Here is a 21,320-nt window from a genome sequence, read left to right as displayed (position 1 = left end):
ATGAAAGGTGTTAAGAGCTCATAGCTCAATTGGATCATCAAAATGCAGACAAAGCTCCAAAGTCACGGGGAAGTTTTGTCTCACTTTTTCTCCACTTCATCTCACTTCATCTGAGATAAATAGCTCAATAGAATGCTTTCAAATGAGCCTTTTTTGCATTTTCTGAGAAGTAACGCTTGTATTCATATCCACAAGTCTGCAATGATCATTTATACGAAAATGGCTTCACATACCTTCTCTGGCACTACACTTTTTCCATCCCAGGCGTAACCCCTCTTGGTGAAGTAGTTGACTGTGGCAAACTCGATGAGGGCTGAGAAGACAAAGGCGTAGCAAACAGCGATAAACCAGTCCATAGCTGTGGCATAGGCCACTTTAGGGAGAGAGTTCCTGGCGCTGATACTGAGTGTGGTCATGGTCAGGACAGTGGTCACTCCTGCAAGGGGGGAGAAGACAAGATGGACATGTGAAATCGGATCAAATCTCAGACAGTTCAGCTGCTAGAAAAGAAAAAAATAGATTAAAATGCTATTGATATAACTCGGCATTAAAAAGCATTAGAGTAAATTCTATATATGGACTATATTTGATCAAATGGAGCAATCTTGAGGTAGCATCATATAGGAACTTTGCAGTGCAAGTTTTTTTTTCTTAAATCAAATGAGCAAGCAGTTCATTCACATTAATCTATGTGAGCAGCTGATACAGTGTTGCAGCTTGCGCTTTTAATAGACTGAGAGAGGTAGAGATTTCCACAGATGCAGCTGGAAGATGCAGTTGGCCTCACAGCTACTGCTGCTGACTAATACCAGGAAAAATAGGCTTTCTCTCTAAATTTCACCCGTGCACTGAGGCACAAGCGGTTATGAAACAACGGAAAAGCATAAATTAATATAGTTGATGCATTGTTTTTCAACTAAAGTGGTTCATATTGAGGTGTGCATGTAAAACCTGGAAAACCAAATCACTAAGCTACGACATCAGCTATTGAAAGCTGAGATGAGGCACAGCACAGAGAGGGAGAGAGAGAGAGAGAGAGAGAGAGAGAGAGAGAGAGAGAGAGAGAGAGAGAGAGAGAGAGGAACTGGGTCAGAGCATATCTGACGATGCGGTGCTCATCGCAGAACAGGCTACTGCAGATGTTTACACACCAAATAACATCAGCCCAAGCAGCAAACAATCCACCAATTTATCCGGGGTTAGCATGAAGAACAGCTGGCTGCTACAGGAGGTATAAAATATGCAGAGAGGACCCTCCCACACATGTGGAGAGACATGTTTATGTAAAAACACACATATATGATATACCACAGCATACACACTTTCATCTTTAAAAGATCCATTCCACTTCTCAAAGACCTAGGCTTTATTTCAAACATCAAAAATGCTGATGTTATCTAAATAGTTATTTTTGGGGAGGATAGTTCCTTAATGCTGAGCAAATATGACTTTGCCTTCTTATGCAACTACACAGCTAAGCAGCTTTCAGTCAGGACTGGCATTTATTTCTCACCAGTTTGTCAGTGGAACTCTCTTGTGTTTGGTACATTGTACCATCAGTTCATGCATTTTGTATGCACCAATTTGTTGATTTCATTTGATAAATAGTTATATTTGAACATAATTAATTTATTCTACATGTGTCATTTAAAATGTCACTAAAATTAAAAGCTTGCACTAGCCAGATTCTGCAAAAACAACCTCACATTCTGTGCTTCTCAGTGTAACTGGGAAGCCGCAACCAACTGAGACTAACAGTTACATGACAGTTACAAAAGCAGTGAAACTTCGACAGAACTGCAGGCTGCTTACACAGAGCAGAGGGGAGAGGGCGAGAAAGGTTATAAAAAGAGGTCCTAAAAATGTAAAAAGTTTAATAAATATAGCATGTGGAGCCATTTTTTTTCCAATATTGGTAACACTTGTGGGCATTTGGAAAACGTTGTGTAAATATAGATAAAACATTTGTTTCTATTTGTATCGAATAAATTCAACTTGATCTCTTTATGATTTATGGTTTATTGTATTATAACTGTAATATGCTGCACAAAAGATATTTTAGAGTTCTCCCTATGTCTACCCATGATTGTGCTGTTTTCATAGAGGTGCAGGACTTTTATGTTGCAGTGACAAAAAATGCCACAGTGTGTAAAATGTGACTGAGGGTTAACTTAATGTGAGTTATTTTATTGCTGCCTTTGTGATTTACAGGCAATTGCATTTAAAATCATTACTTATAAATCTACAAAGATAGTTACCCAAAATAGCATCATTAACTTCACAGCCTTTATGATGACTTGTCAAAAAAAAGGCTGGTAAATGGTGAATGAAACAAAAAGGCTGCTACCTGGTTATCCTATAATATTTACTCTACAACATCACCTACAGTAGCATCAAAAAAATATTTTTCAGAGAAAGTTAGTGTTTGTATTAGATTACATTATATTGGACAGTTTCCACCACCTACAAGCTGCAAAAGCAGCTGGTACTGAGTTATTACATGTGTCCTGAAATGTTACTTGGGAATTATGAATTCTTCTCCTTCTTCCTCCTCGGTTATGATGAAGTGTTAAGTGATGAATCACAGGCTCCTCATCCTCCCACTCTCTTTGCACATGCTTTTGGCATTACTGAGTTGGTGCTGTGACATGAAGCATAAAGGCTGATTGTTATGTTCTCATTAGTCAGAGCCAAATAAATGATTGGTCATTAGCCATAACTGAGCAAGACACCTCTGATGGATTTACTGGATGGGCATAGTAGGTACACAGGGTGCGTGGTCATACTTTTTCTGCTTTCATTATGGCGCCAAAGGGAATAACAAATAAGTATCTCAGAATTATTCATTCTGGTGGAATTTATTGTTGAAATTTGTTCCTGAGCTTTTTGTCCCAGATAGATATTTTGTTTTTTTTTTCAATTTAAAGCACATACAGGATTAATCAAGAGTAACACCTGCCTCATCACTCACACACACACACACACACACACACACACACACACACACACACACACACATGAAGTTATTTTTATGCTAGAGTAAGTCTTAACACAGATATGTGATGTCATAAAATCCACACTTGACCATGTGCTGCACTGCACCCACTGCTAAGTAGGGCATTGACTGGCTTGTTGATATATTGTTATGAGAATGCATGGCAGCAGGAGATATGGAAATACTGAATGATGCTTAGTCACATATTTATACCAGATTTTCATACCCTCCATCTCAACCCAGAATAATGTCCATAAACAGGTCATTTATATTTGCTAAATAACATTTTGGAAGATTTGAGGTGTATTTTTGAAGAACATTCATATTTGCCTTTTAAATGTGCATTTGTCACATTTATCATTTGTTTTCCAACAGGGAGTACACAACAGAACACACACCAGATAACTAAATAAGGTGTTGGACTGATAAGGCATAGGACTGTTTACATTGTGTTCTATTTGATTTACATAAAATATCTGCTCAAGACAAATTAAGCTTGATTAATACCATAATGGTTATGTTAAGGCATTCATAAACACTTGCGTAAGGTTAGGGAAGATTAATGCTCAACCTCCTCTACTGGGGTAATATTATGCTCATTGCCATGCTCAAGTATGACACATAAGTTGTTGTTGTAATTTTTGGGTTCATAGCCCTTGTTTGTTCAAAATGTAATTTGACCACTCAAAAATGTATCAAATCCCTCTTAAATGGCACATTAAGACACAAAGACCTTAAAGGAATACCATAGAAAAATCCATACTGTTATTCAGCATCAAAAACTTTTGACATTTTGGAGAATTGTACTTTTCAGCAATTGGATGGCGACCACTTCTGTTCTGGAAACTGCTGAGAAACCCTCATATTATATACCAATATACGTAGGTAAGACATACATCCTTTGAATGGCTTATGTGTCTAGTTTATGGTTGTAAAGTTTCCAGTTACATGCAGGTCTGCAGAGATATTCAAATACACATTTTTTTTATATACTGCATGCAAAAAAACTAAAAAGATTTTGCAGCAGAGCAGCACGACATGAGAATATAGTGGCCATGTCTGTAACTTTTGGGTACCCAATGTTTTGGTATCAATAGATTCCTTAGGATTCTAATTGCATATGATAATAGCATCTGCAGCGTTTAAACTGAGGCTCTGAAAGACAGAAAGTCGGCCAAGGACGCCAGTATCTGTGCAAAGTTGAAGAGGTTAAAAAATTAGATGAGGCGTCAACTCTAATGCCAAAGTCCAAAGCTATGCATGACCTCCTCCCTGCAACCTTTCACTAAGCTATAAAAGCTTCTTGCATTGGACTATAATGTTGCAAATTTACCTGCAAATTAGTTGCATGCAAATGTAAGCTGTAGAAGAGAACAGACTGTGCATCACATTGCTGTACTTTGACTGGAAGCACCAGCCTGCTGTCCCAGTTTCAATCATTTCAGGTATGAGAACAGTATCTTGAGATTTCCAGTGGAGTGTAACTCTAACACCAAGGTGTCACTGCTTATGAGGGAGGGGTGCCAGAACATTCTCCACTGGAGAAAAGCCAGTGCAAAGTGATTTTGCCAGCAATCATGCGTGCTCATGGCCTCAGCAGGTGCTGGAGCCCAGAAGCACGGCACCTCACATATATTACTCCTGCACTGAGCACTACGAAGCAGGTTGAATAAGGGGATATCTATTATGGGAAACAAGTAAATAACCACAATACATGTACGGGAGGAAGAAATAAGGCCTATAAGCATATTTAAAGTCACATGGGGTGCAGTGTAGTAGAAAGAGAGGGAGGCAGGTGAGGTGAATGGAGAGATGGGTGGCAACAGAGCGGTATCAATCTGTCAGGTATTTTGTTTGCCAGTAAATCAGTTAATTTTGTGGGGGAGGAGGAAGGCAGCACCACTGGGTATTACACAAGGCCTCACAAAAGCGCCCCGATGCTTGGAATCATATATACTTTACTGTGTTTGACAAGCTCTGTTGTCATGGAAACAAGTCTTCCAACTCCTCCAACGTCTTAATACCGCAAGAGAGAAATGAGAAGAGAGAAACATTCAGTGATACAAATTGGAACGGGACATGAATCGTTAAGTGTTGGTTTGCTTTGTTGCACATACTGATGTCTTATATTACTCTGCATTTATGTATGGTAATGCGTTTGTGCTAACAAGGTGGACAGTTAGGCATTTTCCAGCACAGGAGGAGCGGATCTCCTTTGTGTCTGTTTAGCGTTAGGCCTACTTAGGAATAATTTAGAACACTAGTAAGGTGATTCATTAGAACATGACTCCAGAGCTCTTTTAAATGACTCCATTTGACATGTTGTAACTAATAGACTTGAAGCTTTGAAGGCTGTTAATGAACAAAGCCACTGATCTGGAAAGTTCTAACTGGATTAATAGTGGTGTAACTCAATTCTTGAGAGTCCCTTCCACTCAATTTAGCTCAGTGTGCACAAGCACTGACACTTGATTTATATGATACATATCTCCTAACAAGGTTTTTGCCTCTGTTTGCAGACTTACTTACAGGGTGATTGGGGAAAAATGCAAAGATATGGAGGAAGATGGTGCAAGAAAGCAAAATTGGGGAAAACTAAATTAGAGATTTTAGGTGACAAATGGCAAGGTGAGGCAGACTATTTTCAAGGTGACGAGGCTATTGCTGCGGCCTCAGGCAAGGAAAAGCAGGCAAACAGTGAAAATGTGCATTTTTGAAAAATGTGGGGCAGATAAAGCTCACTTGGTTAATAGGTTTCTGACACAGCAAGGTAAAGCTTATGGAATTTTGATTTAGTGTCTATCTGGTTAATCAGTCTGATAGACATTTAGTGCTCGGCTGCCTGTAAGACGCTGCGGATTAAAAAATAAATTGCTCCAGGCAAAGCTAAAAATAAATTAATAGGCTTTTTGAGCTCAACTTTGTTTGTCCCTTAAGGTCAAACAATTTTTCTGCATAAGGTGCAAAGTCATTGTTTTTAATTAATATTGATTTTTCTGACAATTTTTTCTCTGCTGTGTTGGGTTCCAACATTACTTCTTGATTGACAGCCACTGAATGACAGGCTTCAGCTAATCTGACCAATCTCAAGCCAGTGAGTAAAATGTACTGCTCAGCCATTGGATCGCAGCCAAGCCACAGATCTGAAATCTCTGTAGGGGAGAGTGAGCCTTCAGGAAAATGGCTGTGCTCTCTCTCTCTCTTTCTCTGTTTCACTCTCTACTCCCATGCTCTCTGGTTCCAGGCTGAAATTTGCCTCTGACAACATTTTGACTGAGTAGGCAACCAATCAAACATGGCAATCAAAATGTGGGACGAGGTCAAAAGTACATTGTGAAGTGGGATGCCGACTCACTCAAAGAATGTGTAGTCTTTTATGTGTGACTTAAACCCTGTATACAGTAAAAGCCGGGCGCTAAAGAAGGTTTGCAATAAAGTTGCTGTTAATGAACTGTTTTACAAACTGTTTATTGGTACGCATAACTACACCTGAACAAGGACAGGACAGACAAGTCTTGTGTTATGCTAAATCCTTTAAGGAACATCTCTTAGAACACCTCTTGTGTAGCTTGTCTTTTTTTCTGCATAAATCATATGTGTGACATTTTGAATACTAGTGTTTCTTGACTACGTTTAATGGCACAGTTTTGGTTCTTTTACATACTTTTACTGCAAAGAAGTCATAAGAAGGATGCTAGGGTAGTAGGTTGGGCATACAAGCACAGGACTTTGACATCAGAGACAAACACTAGACTGTGTTTTTGTCATGCAAAAATAAATCCATCAAGTCTTTAAGCCCATGACTCTTCCTTAAAGTGTGTTTTGTATGTTTTCTGAAGCCTGGATTGCTATAAAATAAAACACCCAAGATTTCTGGGTAGTTATACGTCCGCCTGCCACCACAGTCATACAGGCCACACTGTCCATATCATAAATAACTACCAAATGAAGTGTTTTTTTCTCAGTTTCCCCTGTTAATGCACCCAGGGCGTGTGCCTTACAATAATCAAAATGTGCTAAGAAGAGTCTACACATTATTTATGATGATAAGGCTGCACTACCCATTATTTTGGCTGCAGTGCTAATAATATTGATCCGAGGAAATGAGGAATCGTTTGAGAGCAGAGCCACCTCACATTAATTAACACAGGAACACAGCCTCTGATTGGCTGACAGACTCAACCAGAAGGCATCATGCACAGCTAGTGGACAGCTCACAAAAACAGACTGTTTTCACAGAAACACATGGTATAAGACATTCAGTGTCAGATTTATAATTAAACAATCCCACTGGAATGCCTGTTGAAACAGCGCAAAGCTTAGCTTCTGGGCAAATAAAGTCAAGTCTCTTGCATGCAGCGTTCCAGAGCTACTTAGTATGTCATATCGTATGTACTGCAGTGTCTTATATGACATTGTCGACCTCAACAAATTACATACTAGCTGTATTTTAGTTTTCCAAAGCAAATTGGGTGGGAGACGTGCAGTAAAATACTAAATACATGTACTGATGCAATTCAATTATTTTAGTTTTAGTCGCCTGCATGCATTTCACAGATCCTTTTTGTCACAGTTGTGTATATTTTCCACATAGGAGTACTTTTACGACGAATCTCATGCTAAGTAGTCCGGGTACCACTGTTGTTAATGATAATAAAAGAACATTACTTTTTTTTCTATACCGTCAACCAGTCCCAGGAGTGAAGCTGTCTTTGCTGGCTGTCTATCAACCTCTGTGCTGTGCTGTGGCTACTTATTTATTCATGCTTTATCAATACCTGAAACCTCAGGGGGCCTGACTCATAAACACATTCCATTCAGCGTCATTACGTCACCTCTCATTTACATAAATAAGGAAATAAATTGACATGTTGATTGGCGGGTAAGTTAAATGACTGTGCCAGCACCGCAGCTGTGAGGACTGTGACACACACACACACACACACACACACACGCACACAGTATAGCTGCACTACCTACAATGTTGACAGCTAGTAATCATGAATTCATGAGCACCCGCTGGCTCACAACCAGCATGTGCACATATAGCTAACAAACACATCAGGCCACATACACACTTTTACTTGTGTACATATACAACCAGATTCCAACACACACACACACACACACACATCCTACGACACACACAAGGTGTTATTCCTTAATGAGCAGATACATTAAACAGCATCATGGGAGAACCAATAAATACCCAGCCAATCGCTTAAAGAGGAGGGAAGGAAGCGAGATAATCTTCTGAGCAGTGCTGTCCCTGACAGCTTAGAGACAGACAGAGAGAGAGAGAGAGAGAGAGAGAGAGAGAGGGACAGAGAGAGAGAGAGAGAGAGAGGGACAGAGAGAGAGCGCCATATCAGCACCATCAGCTGCTGTTTCCTTCTGGTTTTCATTTGGACTGCAAATAAATACATCGCCAACAGTTTTCCACTACACCAAACTGGCTATAAACTAATCAACCTCTTAATCGGCACAATGATAAATAAGATAACTCTACCCACTGCTGTGTTTTTAAATTGCCTATTCATCTGCAGGGAATGATTTAGTGCAGAGGATGTGCTTCATAGACACAATGTAATTTAAACAGTGTTTTCAGTGCTGCATTTCTTCATGTTAATGGGGTTTCTGTGTCAGATTGGGGCATCTGTGTTGCAAACATAAACCTGATCACATCTGTAGTAATAAGAAAACACAGAGCATTACAGTAGTTGTTTGTTTATTTTTACTATTGCTGCACCATTTGATACCTTGCGATTCGGTGCAGGAATGAAAACAAAGAGAAGTCAAGCTGTGAAAAGGTGTCTGCGGGAATGACTAAGGTGCACAAATGCACTTTAGTCATTCTTCCCACGGTAAATATAATATTAAAAACACAATATTTTATTCTTGTTTTTTTACTCCTAGAGCGGGAATAGGTCGCATTGTTGGGTTCATCTGTGCATCTATTAGAATAATTACTTTTTGTCATTCAGACCAAGGTGTGTTTTATAAATGTTTCTAACAGCTTCACTCAGGCCTGGCAGGACCGTGACGCAAACAGACACAATTTGGAGGTAAAAGCAGAGAAGCAGCAGCAAATGTTCATTACACAGTACAAAGGAAGAAGAGTGCTTTCTGTTTTCTCACAAACTGAATCAATGGTGGATTTTAAAATGTATTCTACCTTTTGAAGATTTAATGAATGACCATTGTGAGCATGAGTGACACTCGTCCCTACTTCTCACAGTGAATCCCCTCAATAAACTCTCATTAATTTCATCATTTCAGAGATTGTGCCGTCTTCTTCATAAGGAAAAAAAAAGACAAGACATTCATTTGGAGTCCTTGTTGAATTCATATTTGCTCATTTGAAGATGAATTTGTATCCATTCATCCATGCAGTTGGCATTAATGAACATAGGGATGGAGTGCTGGCCTGATAATCATGTTGATTGTGTGGATTTTTAAATCAATTTATTTTTGCTTTATTTGTGCATAACAGGTAATGATTAAGCAATGCCTTTATTACAGTACTCTTAATAGGGCCACACATGATGTGCATTTAAAGGGGACATATGAAATACGCACTTCCTTAGTGGTTGTGCACATAAATTTGTGTATCTGGATGGTGTGAGATAAGACAATCATAGACTGTATAACAATAGTGGATGTAGACATTGTTATGTCACCCGTTGGTGGGTGGAATCTACTTTTGAAGCCTCAAGTTCAGCATTTTGGCTGTCACGACCTTGGTTTGTGCTTTATTCCTTTATTGTTGATTTCAACCAGTAGCTAGAGCCGGAATGATGTCATGTTATCCAAAATGAAGAGCCAACTCCTTAGAGTGTCCATAGTCCAACCAAATACTAAACAAAACATTTTAAAGCGATCAAAATGTCACAATGAACTCGAATGAACTGAAAATACAGTAGTTAAGGGTAAACATTCAAAGACAAAAACATGTGACCAGCTTTATCCTCTATTTTACTCAAAATGGGACTAACAAAATTAAATACATGCTGTACTAAAGAAGACTTGAAACTAGTGATTGAGGAACTGATCATGAGAATGTTTACTGAGATAATAAATCAAGTGAAATAGAAATAGAATAGAAGAAATAGGATCATTTTCCTATCGACTTGCAATCAGTGGAGTCTCCTCCTGCTGGCCATTATACATAATGCAACCCCCCCCCCATCTGATTAAATCCACCCACAGCTTGAGCAACAAAGTACACACAGTGAAGAGTTTGGGTCAAACAGGGCTCTCACCTATGTGACTAGGGTTCATATCCCATGATAAGAAGCTACTCTTTTTAGACTTTAGTGATTTATTATTTTTTCTTTCTGTTTTAGTTACAATTTATAGGTTTAAGCACCAACACCACTTGGTTAGGTTTAGCAAAACATCATGGTTTGGATTATTATAGACTAACTACGTGTTATAAAACTTTTCTATATTTAGGTTAATGTGACACCATACAATTTGCACTTCTACTATGTTGGAAATGTTACAACAAGTCCAACCTTGTAACATTACTGCTGCAACCTTTAGGAACAAGTGTCTTGGGTTCTTATTCTGACATGAGACATGGTGTAAAATTGGAATGTACATACAGTAACGAGGTGCATTTCTGAAAAGGACTTTGGTTGTTATTTGCGTTTATCAGCATTCTTTTCCTGTCAGCTGCGTGTTTCAGAACCCTGACATCTGTCTACATCACATCACAGAATGTTTAAAGCAGCATTTACAAGCCCAGCTCTCAAATTAATCACTGTATACAGCAATATAAAGCTGCAACAAGTCCAATTGAACCAGAGGTGCTGAGAGGCATTTCCCTCCTCTATGCAGTAAACAATCAAAGCACTACACCTTAAATGCTCTCTAATATAAACACATTATTCCTGAATATAGCATGGTTTTGCATTTTGCATAGGATTCGCTGCAATAAAGGTAAAACTGTATATACGAGCTTCTTTGTGACGACAGCTCAGTGTACTCTTTCATCCTAATAGCGCTAGACATATGTACAATGGGTTTGATATAGAACATAAATCCTTGACTTAGATGATAGCTAAAGGATTAAGATGGCAATGAAAGATCCTGATTGTCTGCTATGTCTTTTTAATGATTCATTTACAGCGATATTGACATTGTAACCTCTCTGAAGAACAGGCTCATTCATCTGCTGTCTCAGATGATTCATATTAATCACATGAATGACCTACCTAGTATACTGGGATGCTGCGCTGCTCTGCGTCTTCATGAAAGCGCGTTTATTCGACTGTGTGTATGCGCACGCTGCACGCATGTAATCTCATGAAGCAGAACCAGCAATGATAGCATGAGGGACACACACATGCCCTAGATAGTTGTTCGAATCTAATCTAGGCCATCCTCATTTCCCCTCGACACGTGACAAGCACCGCAGGTAGCAATGTGACACATGAAGCAACTCAAAGCTCACACAAACAGACACCAAAACATGGCAGGAAGCGTAAAAAAAAAAAAAAAAAAAAAAAAAAACAGCTCGAGACTGCGGAGCTGCAAATTCTGGTGCCTGTGTAATGTTTCTGTGAAAGCTCTTTAAGTAGTAGGCCAGGGGAGACACTGCCATCCATGAGAAGTGAGAGAGACAGAGGGAAAATAGGAAGAAAGAGTGTAGGGTGAGGTAACTCAAGGACATTCTGCCTGCTGCTGTGCTGTGCTGCTACAGAGCATGCTGCAGACTAGCAAGAGCTTTCCTTTTGGGCGGTATTATGTAAGACCTTAGTGTGACAGACAGACAGCTAGATACCACAAAACACACACACACACACACACACACACACACACACACACACACACACACACACACAAACACTCCAGTACACATGCCCGGACACATGCGCACAACAAACATAGACCAATCGGTGCGTACGCAGACACACACTTACATCACACGCAGGCTGGCACACACACTTGTAGGCAAACATTCAGAGCACGTAAATCTAAATTCACACTGAGGCTTGTGCTTGAAATTTTTACTGCAGCCAGCCACAACTGATTAAAGCTCTTGTTCACCTCATTGGTGCAGTAGAACAGAAAAGAACACAGTGGAGATTTTAGCACAACGGCATTCTTTTTAACATTTAATATCCTATAAGGGAATAGTTTGACATTTTCGCAAATACTATTATTAGCTTTCTTGCGGAGAATTAGATGAGAAGATTGATACCACTCTGTCATCACTGTGAGGTTGCCAGGCAACCAGCAGAGACACTGGGTAGAGCGCGGCCACTGTTCATGGAATTGTTTCAGCATGTTGTCCTTTTTTCATTGAAACAAACAAGATATGACAGGGACATTAACAAGCTTTAGAGGTATTTTTGAACTTTGAACACATGCCTTCTGGTTCAAGCTCTCATCTGAGGCTGCATTCACAGGCGCTGCGATGATTAGCGCAGAGTTTTGCAGTGGTGTGGGAGTGTCGTTCGTTTGTGTCTGCATTGTGTTCCCAATGGTGCCAGCATTAAGCCAGGCTGCCAGCATGCCAGTTCTATCAATTATTGTCCACATTAACAGATAAAAAAAACAAAACAAAAAAGATTTATTCTGTGTTCTAATACCCATAATGCCATACTATTTAGAATGCCAGGAAAAGATTTAGTATGTTCCAATACATAGTATGTCAAATGCAGTATGCCAAGAGTACCAGGATGTCCTACTACATCCACTCACAATCTGCAGTAAACAAGCCTGCATGCTATTCTGGCTATTCTTACCCACAAATTCCTCTGCACAGCATATACTGTATATGAGACAAAGTGCAAGGTGCCATGCAGTGGTGGAATGTAACAGTAAAGTACATTTACTGTACTGTACTGCCCTACAAAGCCTAACTGCAGTAACTAAATGAAAATTAAAAATTATAACTAAACATGAACCCCTTGATGTCTGTTTTATCTTGTGACAAAGTTTAAGATTTCAATTTCTGATTTATTTCAGAGAAATAATGACACAAAAATTGCAGTAACTACAAAATCCAGCTCAAAACCAAAGCAGACAGCAGAAATTGCACTGACTGTCTGATACAGTATAGCCTTGTATTTCTTCATTGTTTTGAATAGTGAAGATAAAGATTAAATAAAATATAAAGTATTATTAATTATAGTTATTATTACGTTTATTTGATAGGGAAATTATTATCTAGATATTTATTTAAAAAATTACATTAAGACTAAAATATAACATTACTTTATAATATTAAGTTTAAAATACACAAATCTTTGAATAGAGTCATTAAACACTTTTAAATACACTTCTAACAAAATCAATTTGAAATTGTTCATTCTCTGAAAACAAAACATAAAAGCACTGTTTTTGCATTACTATTAGAACCTTTTACAGCAATGCAAAACCAGAGTGCAGTAACTACATTTTTGAGGTCAACAGTCAAATAAATCATCAGGATTTTTGAGCATAAAAATAAAATCATCAATACATGTAGAAATGAGTGTCATATCACTTATAACCCATTTGGCTGGCCAGTTAAAAAATGTTAAAAACAAACAAACTTTAAAGCAGTGTTTCTCAGTTTTACCCTTTGCGTAGTTACTGCAGTTAGGCTTTGTAGGGAAGTATACTTAAGTACAATTTTACTTGAGTATTTCCTTATATGTAACTTTAAACATCCACTACTACTACTACTACTACTGTACTTTTTACTCCACTACATTTAGCTGCCAGCTTTAGTTACGATATGATCAATTTCAAATCATCAGCATGATTGATTATAAATGAAACCACGTATAAGTAAATATGTTAAGTAGTCAAAATTAGGCCTACTGTAAACTGCTGTTCACATAAATGCATCAAATACAATAATACACTGTGGCCCATAAAGTTGGAATAATTTAGTTTTCACACACAATCCTCTGTTTATTCCTATTTAAATGCATCAGTAATCACTTTTGACCAGGTGCAAGGATTACATTATGCGCCCTAATTACCCAGGTGAAATGAATTCATGCATAACATTCAAAATCATTTCATGGAAAGAGGTAAAAAATATATTTTATTCCAACTTTATGAGCAACAGTGTTTATTTGGAATATATTAATCAATCTGAGTGGGTCCATTCTGTATAACAAGTACATTTACTGTGATGCTTTAAGTACATTTTGATTCTGAAACTTCCACCAACACTGGCGCCATGTTATGATGAAGTAGCATGTCCTGATTGTATGCAAACTGAATGCAACAGAACATACTTTCTAAGGGCAGCTGGAGTAAATTATAAAAGGAAAAGGAAAAAAGAGTGGATTTGAAAAGCAGCTTTAGTTTCAATCATGCAAAGCCTACCAAAGGGGTGGATTTTAAACTGGTGGTTACAATCCATTGTATTGTGTCTGTTTGCCAGTTACGTGATTGACCAAAGCAGAGTGTTGCATTCTCAAAAAGTTGATTCTGTTTCAACATCCCCTGTGGTCCCACTGCCACAGCTTCAACACAATACCCACATTGAAATGAATGGGAGAACTGGCATTTCCGCTACAGATCCTGCTTTAGTGTGAATGCAGCCTAACCCCCATCAAAGGAAGCAAATACACACACTTTCCCAAAATGTCGAGCCATTCCTTTCAATAAGTGATTTCTGTCCGTATCATAAAATCTCTCTCCAGTGTCAAGGAAAGCCATCACACTCATCGCTTTACTTTGTCAGTCATCAAACTCAATCAACATACTGCAATAACATGAGTCAATCGATCCAAGACCCCATGCTTTTCTTTTGGAAGCAGCCACCCTCCCACTGATGTCTCGTCTTGTATTGCAAATGAAGATGTGTTATTCACACTGTAGTAAATACTGACAGCAAAGACATTTTATCTTGGCACAAAGAAATAAAGCTGCATTTCAGGGTCATTGACAGCTGCGTGTGGAAAAGCTGTGTGTCTCACAGTTTCTTCTATTTAGTTCAAAGAAAAGTGTCAAAAGTAATTCATCTGTCATTGTCATTTCATTCTTATTTTTCTGAGAATGAAAATACAAATATGCATCACGTGTATATATATATAGATGGCACGTGTATTTGTATATGTAGATATTTTGACTGAAAAACTTTTAAACAATCATGTATTGAATATGTCATATTGTATTGTGCTGATATGAAAACTCGCTGCAGTGCATCTCATTATTATGTTAACCAGTGAAAGTCACAAAATAATAATAGGTTAAACATACTTTTTTTAAGTCACAATATACTGTAATTCTTACTACGTGTCTGTCCAACAAAAAACAACCTCATAAGTCATTTGTACAGCTTTCAATGAGCCATATTTAATTTTCTAGAGTTGGTGACCTCTAGTAGCCATAGTAATTATGACGGGGGCAAATCAGGAAGTCAGACGATGTAGTATACAGAGCGACAAAGTCTGCAGAGGGAGGAGGTTTATTTGGATTAAACACAGGAATTTGTCTCAGGAGACCACTGTTTGTGTCTCATGTGAAAACAAAAGTCAACTTTGATCAATTTAAATGAAATATTATTAACCAAAGTAACCAAATATGTTACTACATTGTTCCAAAAAGTCTGAAAAGTATAAATAAAATCACTACATAAGTACAACTGCGATATGTATTTGTTTTATTAATGGGGACTTTTTGGTTTTGTATAGTGTTCCTTGCTCAGTGGCATTACATTACATTACATGTAATTTAGCTGACGCTTTTGTCCAAAGCGGTTATAACTTGAGTGAGTGCTTGATGTCATCCTATTACAAATTCAAATTAGGTGATGTGCTTATTTCTCAACCAACAGATGTTTGGAAGAGGAGAGAGCAGAGGACTCACCGAAGACAGTCCTGGCAGGGACGGACTCTCTGTTGAGCCAGAAAGACACTTGGGAGAGGATGACTGTCATGATGCAGGGTAGATATGTCTGGATCACAAAGTAACCAATTTTCCTCTTCAGGTGGAAGTGGGTTGTCATCACAACATACTCTCCTGTGGTGAGTAGACAAAAGACATGAAGTCAGAACGAAAGCAAAGACAAACTTCACACTTCAAAATATATATTTAGGACATCTATTGTACCTGTCCCTACAGACCGACTTTTTTTTTTTCTTGAATGGTTTTGGCCTTTAGTTTTATTGTAGTAGAGATTTATTGGCATAGTTATGGGTGCCATTTGTCAACAAATTCAATACCCAGGCATGATCCATTTCATCAGTGCAGTTAGAACCAGTCGCAGAGAGAATACGACCGCCACCGGAACAACACTGGAGTTTAATCTGGTTATAGCAAAATTCATTTTTAAAGGCTTTTTAAAGACATAAATAGCTTAAAGAAAATAATGCATTTATTTACCAGCATAGCTTATTCATTCAAGCTTGGTAGATGCAGTCACTTGGGAGTTTGCTGCTAATAAAGCATGGATTGGGGGACAAGGCTGTCTTAAGCCTTACTTTCTGCCTGCAGCGAGAGTTACTGCAAACAGGTCACCCATTTTATGCTGTCACTAATTTTTGCCAGTATCAATGTAGAGAAGAGGAGGTGGGAAAAGGACGTAACGGCCAGTAGGGAGATGATAAATCTAGGGCACGGCCTGTCATTTGTAAAGCGACAAACTGATGCTGATGAAGATGCAGATGAACTGATGCAGCTGGGTCGAAATTTGCGGTTTCAGACCAGTGGCTCGTTCAGTGATGAATGATGAACGAGACTGAGAGAGCGATGAAAAGGACTACAGTGATTTAATCTTTTTCTGTAGCTTTGACTGCAGAGTGGGCATTGAATAAGTCAATTTAATGACAAAATTTCCCTTCAAAGCATGTATTTCTTTCACAGTTAACTGTACCTACCTGTACTGGATTGCACCACACCAGAGTCCACGCTCTGCCCCATCAGATCGTACTGGTTTAATCTGGACCCATCCTCGGCCACTACCACGGACTGGGCAGCCCCTCTGGTCCACACATACACCACTTCTGCTCGAGTGTAGGCATCTGACAAGGACGAACAGAGTGAAAAGTTATAAATTATTTTGCTGCTGGTTGTCTGCTGTCACGTGTTGCCTTGCGGGTTATATTTTTGGAGCTGCTAGGGATGCCAGTCGAAAAAAAAAAAAAATCTAAGATGAGGTCTTCCACTGAAACCCCTAAAGTTTTTTTTCTACCTCTTCTTATTTGGACTCATTTTGTCTCGTCCGCTCTCATCTCAATTCTGCCTGTCTTGTCTCATTTGCAATTTAAGCACATTATTTTTGTTCACCTTGTTAGAGCGTCTGTTTTATCTAATCTTTTAAAGCTTCATCCTGTTTCATATTTTAGTTGTCCCTTCTCAAACATTTTTTATCATTTTGTTATGTGATGTCATGTCACATCATGTCATGTCATCTCTCTACTTATAAGAAAACAAACAACATCCCAACAGGACAACATGACCTTAAAACAGCCAAGTCAGTCTTTTCTTCCCTCCGGCCACCCAACCTGTCAAAGCTGCAGTGTGGCTCGACCACTGCAGAGGAAAGGATGGCTCGACTGCAGACTGCAGCATAAGGAAGAGAGCTCATCACTGAAATATTTAGGGAGTGAGTTCAATTTAAAGGGGGGGTTGAGGCTCGGTCCTTTCACACACGCTGCGCAGCTGTCTGAAGAATGGCACAGAGACAGTGTGACGTTCACTTCTCTTTCACTTTTGCTGTATTTTTGCTTGCTGCTGCCGACCCCCCCCCCCCCCCCCCCCCCCCCCCAACCCTCCGATGTTTCTCTCCCATCTTCTCTCACTCTCTATTCTCGTCTCCAACCTCCATCGTTCTATCTCTCGCTAAGTCTTCTCAAGGATGATGCGGGCTAGGAGTAGCTGTCAGCGGTGAGCAGCTGGTGTGATGTTCTGGAAATGTTACAAAGAGTGCAGCCTTGGATAAACACAGGTCTGCTCGCTGCACGCCTGCCAGGGTCTTGCAGGGTCTTGCAGGGCCCTGGCAGGGTTGAATGGGGTGGGGGGGGATGGGGAGGGGGGGCTTTGGCGGACAGTTCCTCTGGGAGAACAGCTGTTGCCACACTGTCATCCCTTATCAGGGACTGGTGCCGGGGTCGCGCTTTCCAGTTGGATGAGGTAGTGACAGCGTGTCAGAGAAGCATGTGTGTGTCTGTGTGCATTTTAGTAAGGTTGTGTGTGAGTGCAGAGGCCACTTACAGCTGCCAAACTTCAGTGGACAAGCATGAGCATCCATAGGGAAGTCTTCCAGGTGCATGGGACATTCTGCTCTTACTGTAAGCCTAGAGAGATGCACACAAACGGATAGGGAATAAGAAAGAACAGTAGCAAGGAAATAGGAAAAACACAGCTTGTGGCAGAGTGAGAAAGAGGCAGGAAGAATTAAGGCACATGAATGACGATTCTGTACAGTGAGGCACCAAGCATGTGGTGTAGTGTGTTTTTTTTCCCAGTCTCTCAGTACCAAACACTGTCAAACTGCAGCTACTTTCCACCAAACCAACAGAAACGCTTCACTTCCCTTAGCCGTGGGTTTCTATTTCCTGACAGCTTGGTGAAAAACAGCACGTCAGGCCACCCGTGACACACTAATCTCCCATCCATCCCTCATCTCGCTCATCTGTGACAGCAATATGGGCTCCGCCTCTACCCCCTCCCCCTGCTAGTAAACATGCTAAAACAAATGTTTTACAATCCTCGCCTTAGACGTCTCACATTAGCATCACTCTGCGGTGTACATCAAGGTTTGTGCCACCCTTTATCAGGCTTTTATTTACCCACATTCTGCTGAAGGCTGCCGAGGTGCCACTGCTGGTTCTAAACTCAGCTCAGCTGGTCATACACCTTATCTTCCTGCTCGCAACTGTCAGGTAGCATCCCCAAAGTGATCAGTCATGACAGGATAAAACTATTGTATTTTTCCTGGTGAACACTACAATGGAAAAATGACAAATTGTAATGAAAATTTATGTGGTGCATGGAACTTATAAATGGCTGACCATTTACTCAAAGGAACAATAAATAGATAACTCTATAGACATAGAAATGTAATACTGTGCTGAGTGATGGTTGGGTAAAAAGAACCACATGTGCAAGTGGAGGATTGGGTGTATTTACTGTTAACAGTGTCAAAGCAAGTTGCACTAAGAATGTTTTAAAAGATAAAGCTGTTAATTTTCTATTTTAATAATTTCCATGATCAAAAACCAAGAGCAAAATCAACAATTAATCATTCCTGTTAACAAGTATTGCCTGTGTAGCTAAAGCCTGAAATAGCTTATCCCTCATTGCCTATTAAAAACACATCAATAAACCACACTGGTGGACTGGGTGACATGTTCCTTCATTACTATGAACATGGCTACTGAAATGTGTCATGAGTCATTTTCACAAATACTGTTCTGCTGCTTTAAAAACCCCTTTCTCACTCCCAACTTGTCACAAACGGAGGCAAACACACATGTCACCCCTTTTGCATAATTTTAGGAAATTAATGTCAGTGGAAGACAACCCTGGAAATAACTGTTTGTGTCTGATATATATTTTTAAACAAATGGAACAATTCATTTTTTCCTACCCTCACCAAGGAGTTTCTTTGCCGAAACATAACAGAGTAGATTATCCCTGCATATCCATAAACTGATGCTTTAGGGGGACCCTGTGCTTTACAAAGTGGCACCATTTGTGCCATATATCATAATATATAATATAATATATAATAATAATAATTAAAATAATAATAATGATACATTATATTATCATCTTCTTCTTCTTCTTAGTGTTATTATTATTATTATTATTATTATTATTATTATTATATGCTCTATATACTGTACTATTATTATATAATGTCTAGTCACAATAACACTATTACCATCATATCATCAGTACAATTACCATCATCTTTACCTACCAAATTTTCTTCTTTTCAACTTTATTAGTGTCCTTGTTCTATTTTGTGTTTTTTTTCTTCTATTGTTTGTTTTTATTTATTCTACCTTAGTATTTTTTATTCTATTGTATTTTATTGTACTTAAATACTGGACTGCTGTGACAACCGAATTTCCCTTCGGGGATGAATAAAGTAATCTATCTATCTATCTACCTACCACGGGCTACTGACCAAAGGGCCATACTACAAAGCAGGATTTGGGGTTTGCAAGTTAACTTCAGGTTTATCCCTGCGTTTTCTGTCCTGCAAAGGTAATGCATCTTGGTGCATCTTAGGCTGAACAGCAGTATGATCCTACAACAAAGACTGATTTGGCTTGGTGTACCTATAAGCAACGAATGCAAGTCTCATTTCTGCTTTGAAATATGATTTATGTATTTATTTTTTGTTTGCTTCCAAGTCCGTTTGACACCACCGGGGACGCAGCTGAAAGAATAAGGCTAAAATTGTCATAAAAGTCCCGAACAAATGCACTGTTTCCTTCACTTTGAGTAATGCTACAGTTTCAGTGTCAGCTCAAAAACATTTTAGTCTCTGGCTCTGAAATCCTTTTATTTCCTTGGTGAAGAACATGTCAGCCTACCTCATGGTGTACAGCAGCGTGCCTTCCTCTGTAATTCGCAGCAGCTTGTTTGGCATGGTCATGTTGTGAGCCACCGACTTCTTGCCGTTGTGGAAGAAGGTATCGGGGGTCCAGATCTTGCTGGCCATCAGGTTGTTGAGACGCAGCACGGCCATGGGGCCTTTAAACTTTAACCTTTCATCCTTCCAGCTCTGTCTGAAGAAGACATCAATGGTGTACTCCTACAGGTGGACGGCAAGGGGTAGAGAAAATAGAAGTCAGGAAGGAAACAAAAAAGCAAAACCCCATGTCTGTAGCTTTTTGCTTTCCACCTCCATCTACTGCAGCTGGCTTGGGGAACATGCTGAGTAATCCAACCTTATTTTTCCTTTTTTGTACCCTTTTTCATGTTCTCACTTTTTCCTTTTTCTCTTCCTCATGTCACTTTGACTTTCTTATGGTAGTCTTGGCCTAGTTTCCCTGCTGGTAGCTGTCTCTTCATGTTAAAGGCTTTGGCCAACAAAGGGAGGATCTAGTGGACGGAGGTGCAGAGGTGGTTTTCTGGCTGGTGTCTTTTCTAAAAGAATACCTCCATTGTTAAATTTAGTAATTGTTCTCATTTCTCCCCCATATTTGTTCTTGCCTTTTCCATTTCCTTTAATTTTCTGCACAATTATATTCTGGTCACTTTATTCCCTATATGCAAATCATTTGATATTTGGTCATTTGGTACTGCATTGTTAGGTAAGTGCCAGAAATGGTCATTGTTAGCATTTATCTTTAGGGAAACTTCTCTGCTCAGTAATCTAAATTACACTGGACACAAAAAGGAAGCACTGGAC

At 39.2% G+C, this 21,320-nt stretch overlaps 1 protein-coding gene across 6 annotated transcripts in view; it reads right to left on the bottom strand.

Annotated features, from left to right (window-relative positions):
• gabra1 (gamma-aminobutyric acid type A receptor subunit alpha1) overlaps positions 1–21,320 on the bottom strand; it is a 34,034-nt gene that overhangs the window by 2,974 nt on the left and 9,740 nt on the right. For all 6 annotated transcript variants that reach the window (XM_059351660.1, XM_059351663.1, XM_059351661.1 and 3 more), the window contains exons 5-9: positions 20,500–20,720; positions 18,164–18,246; positions 16,828–16,971; positions 15,818–15,970; positions 234–436 (exon numbers count right to left, since the gene is read on the bottom strand). In XM_059351660.1, the coding sequence (XP_059207643.1) occupies positions 234–436; positions 15,818–15,970; positions 16,828–16,971; positions 18,164–18,246; positions 20,500–20,720 (804 nt within the window). The remainder of the gene's footprint in view (positions 1–233; positions 437–15,817; positions 15,971–16,827; positions 16,972–18,163; positions 18,247–20,499; positions 20,721–21,320) is intronic.

The sequence above is a fragment of the Centropristis striata genome, chromosome 15, assembly GCF_030273125.1.
Source record: "Centropristis striata isolate RG_2023a ecotype Rhode Island chromosome 15, C.striata_1.0, whole genome shotgun sequence".
Lineage (NCBI taxonomy): Eukaryota > Metazoa > Chordata > Actinopteri > Perciformes > Serranidae > Centropristis > Centropristis striata.
Note: the sequence above shows the minus strand (reverse complement) of the source record. Positions and strands in the feature narration are given on the sequence as shown.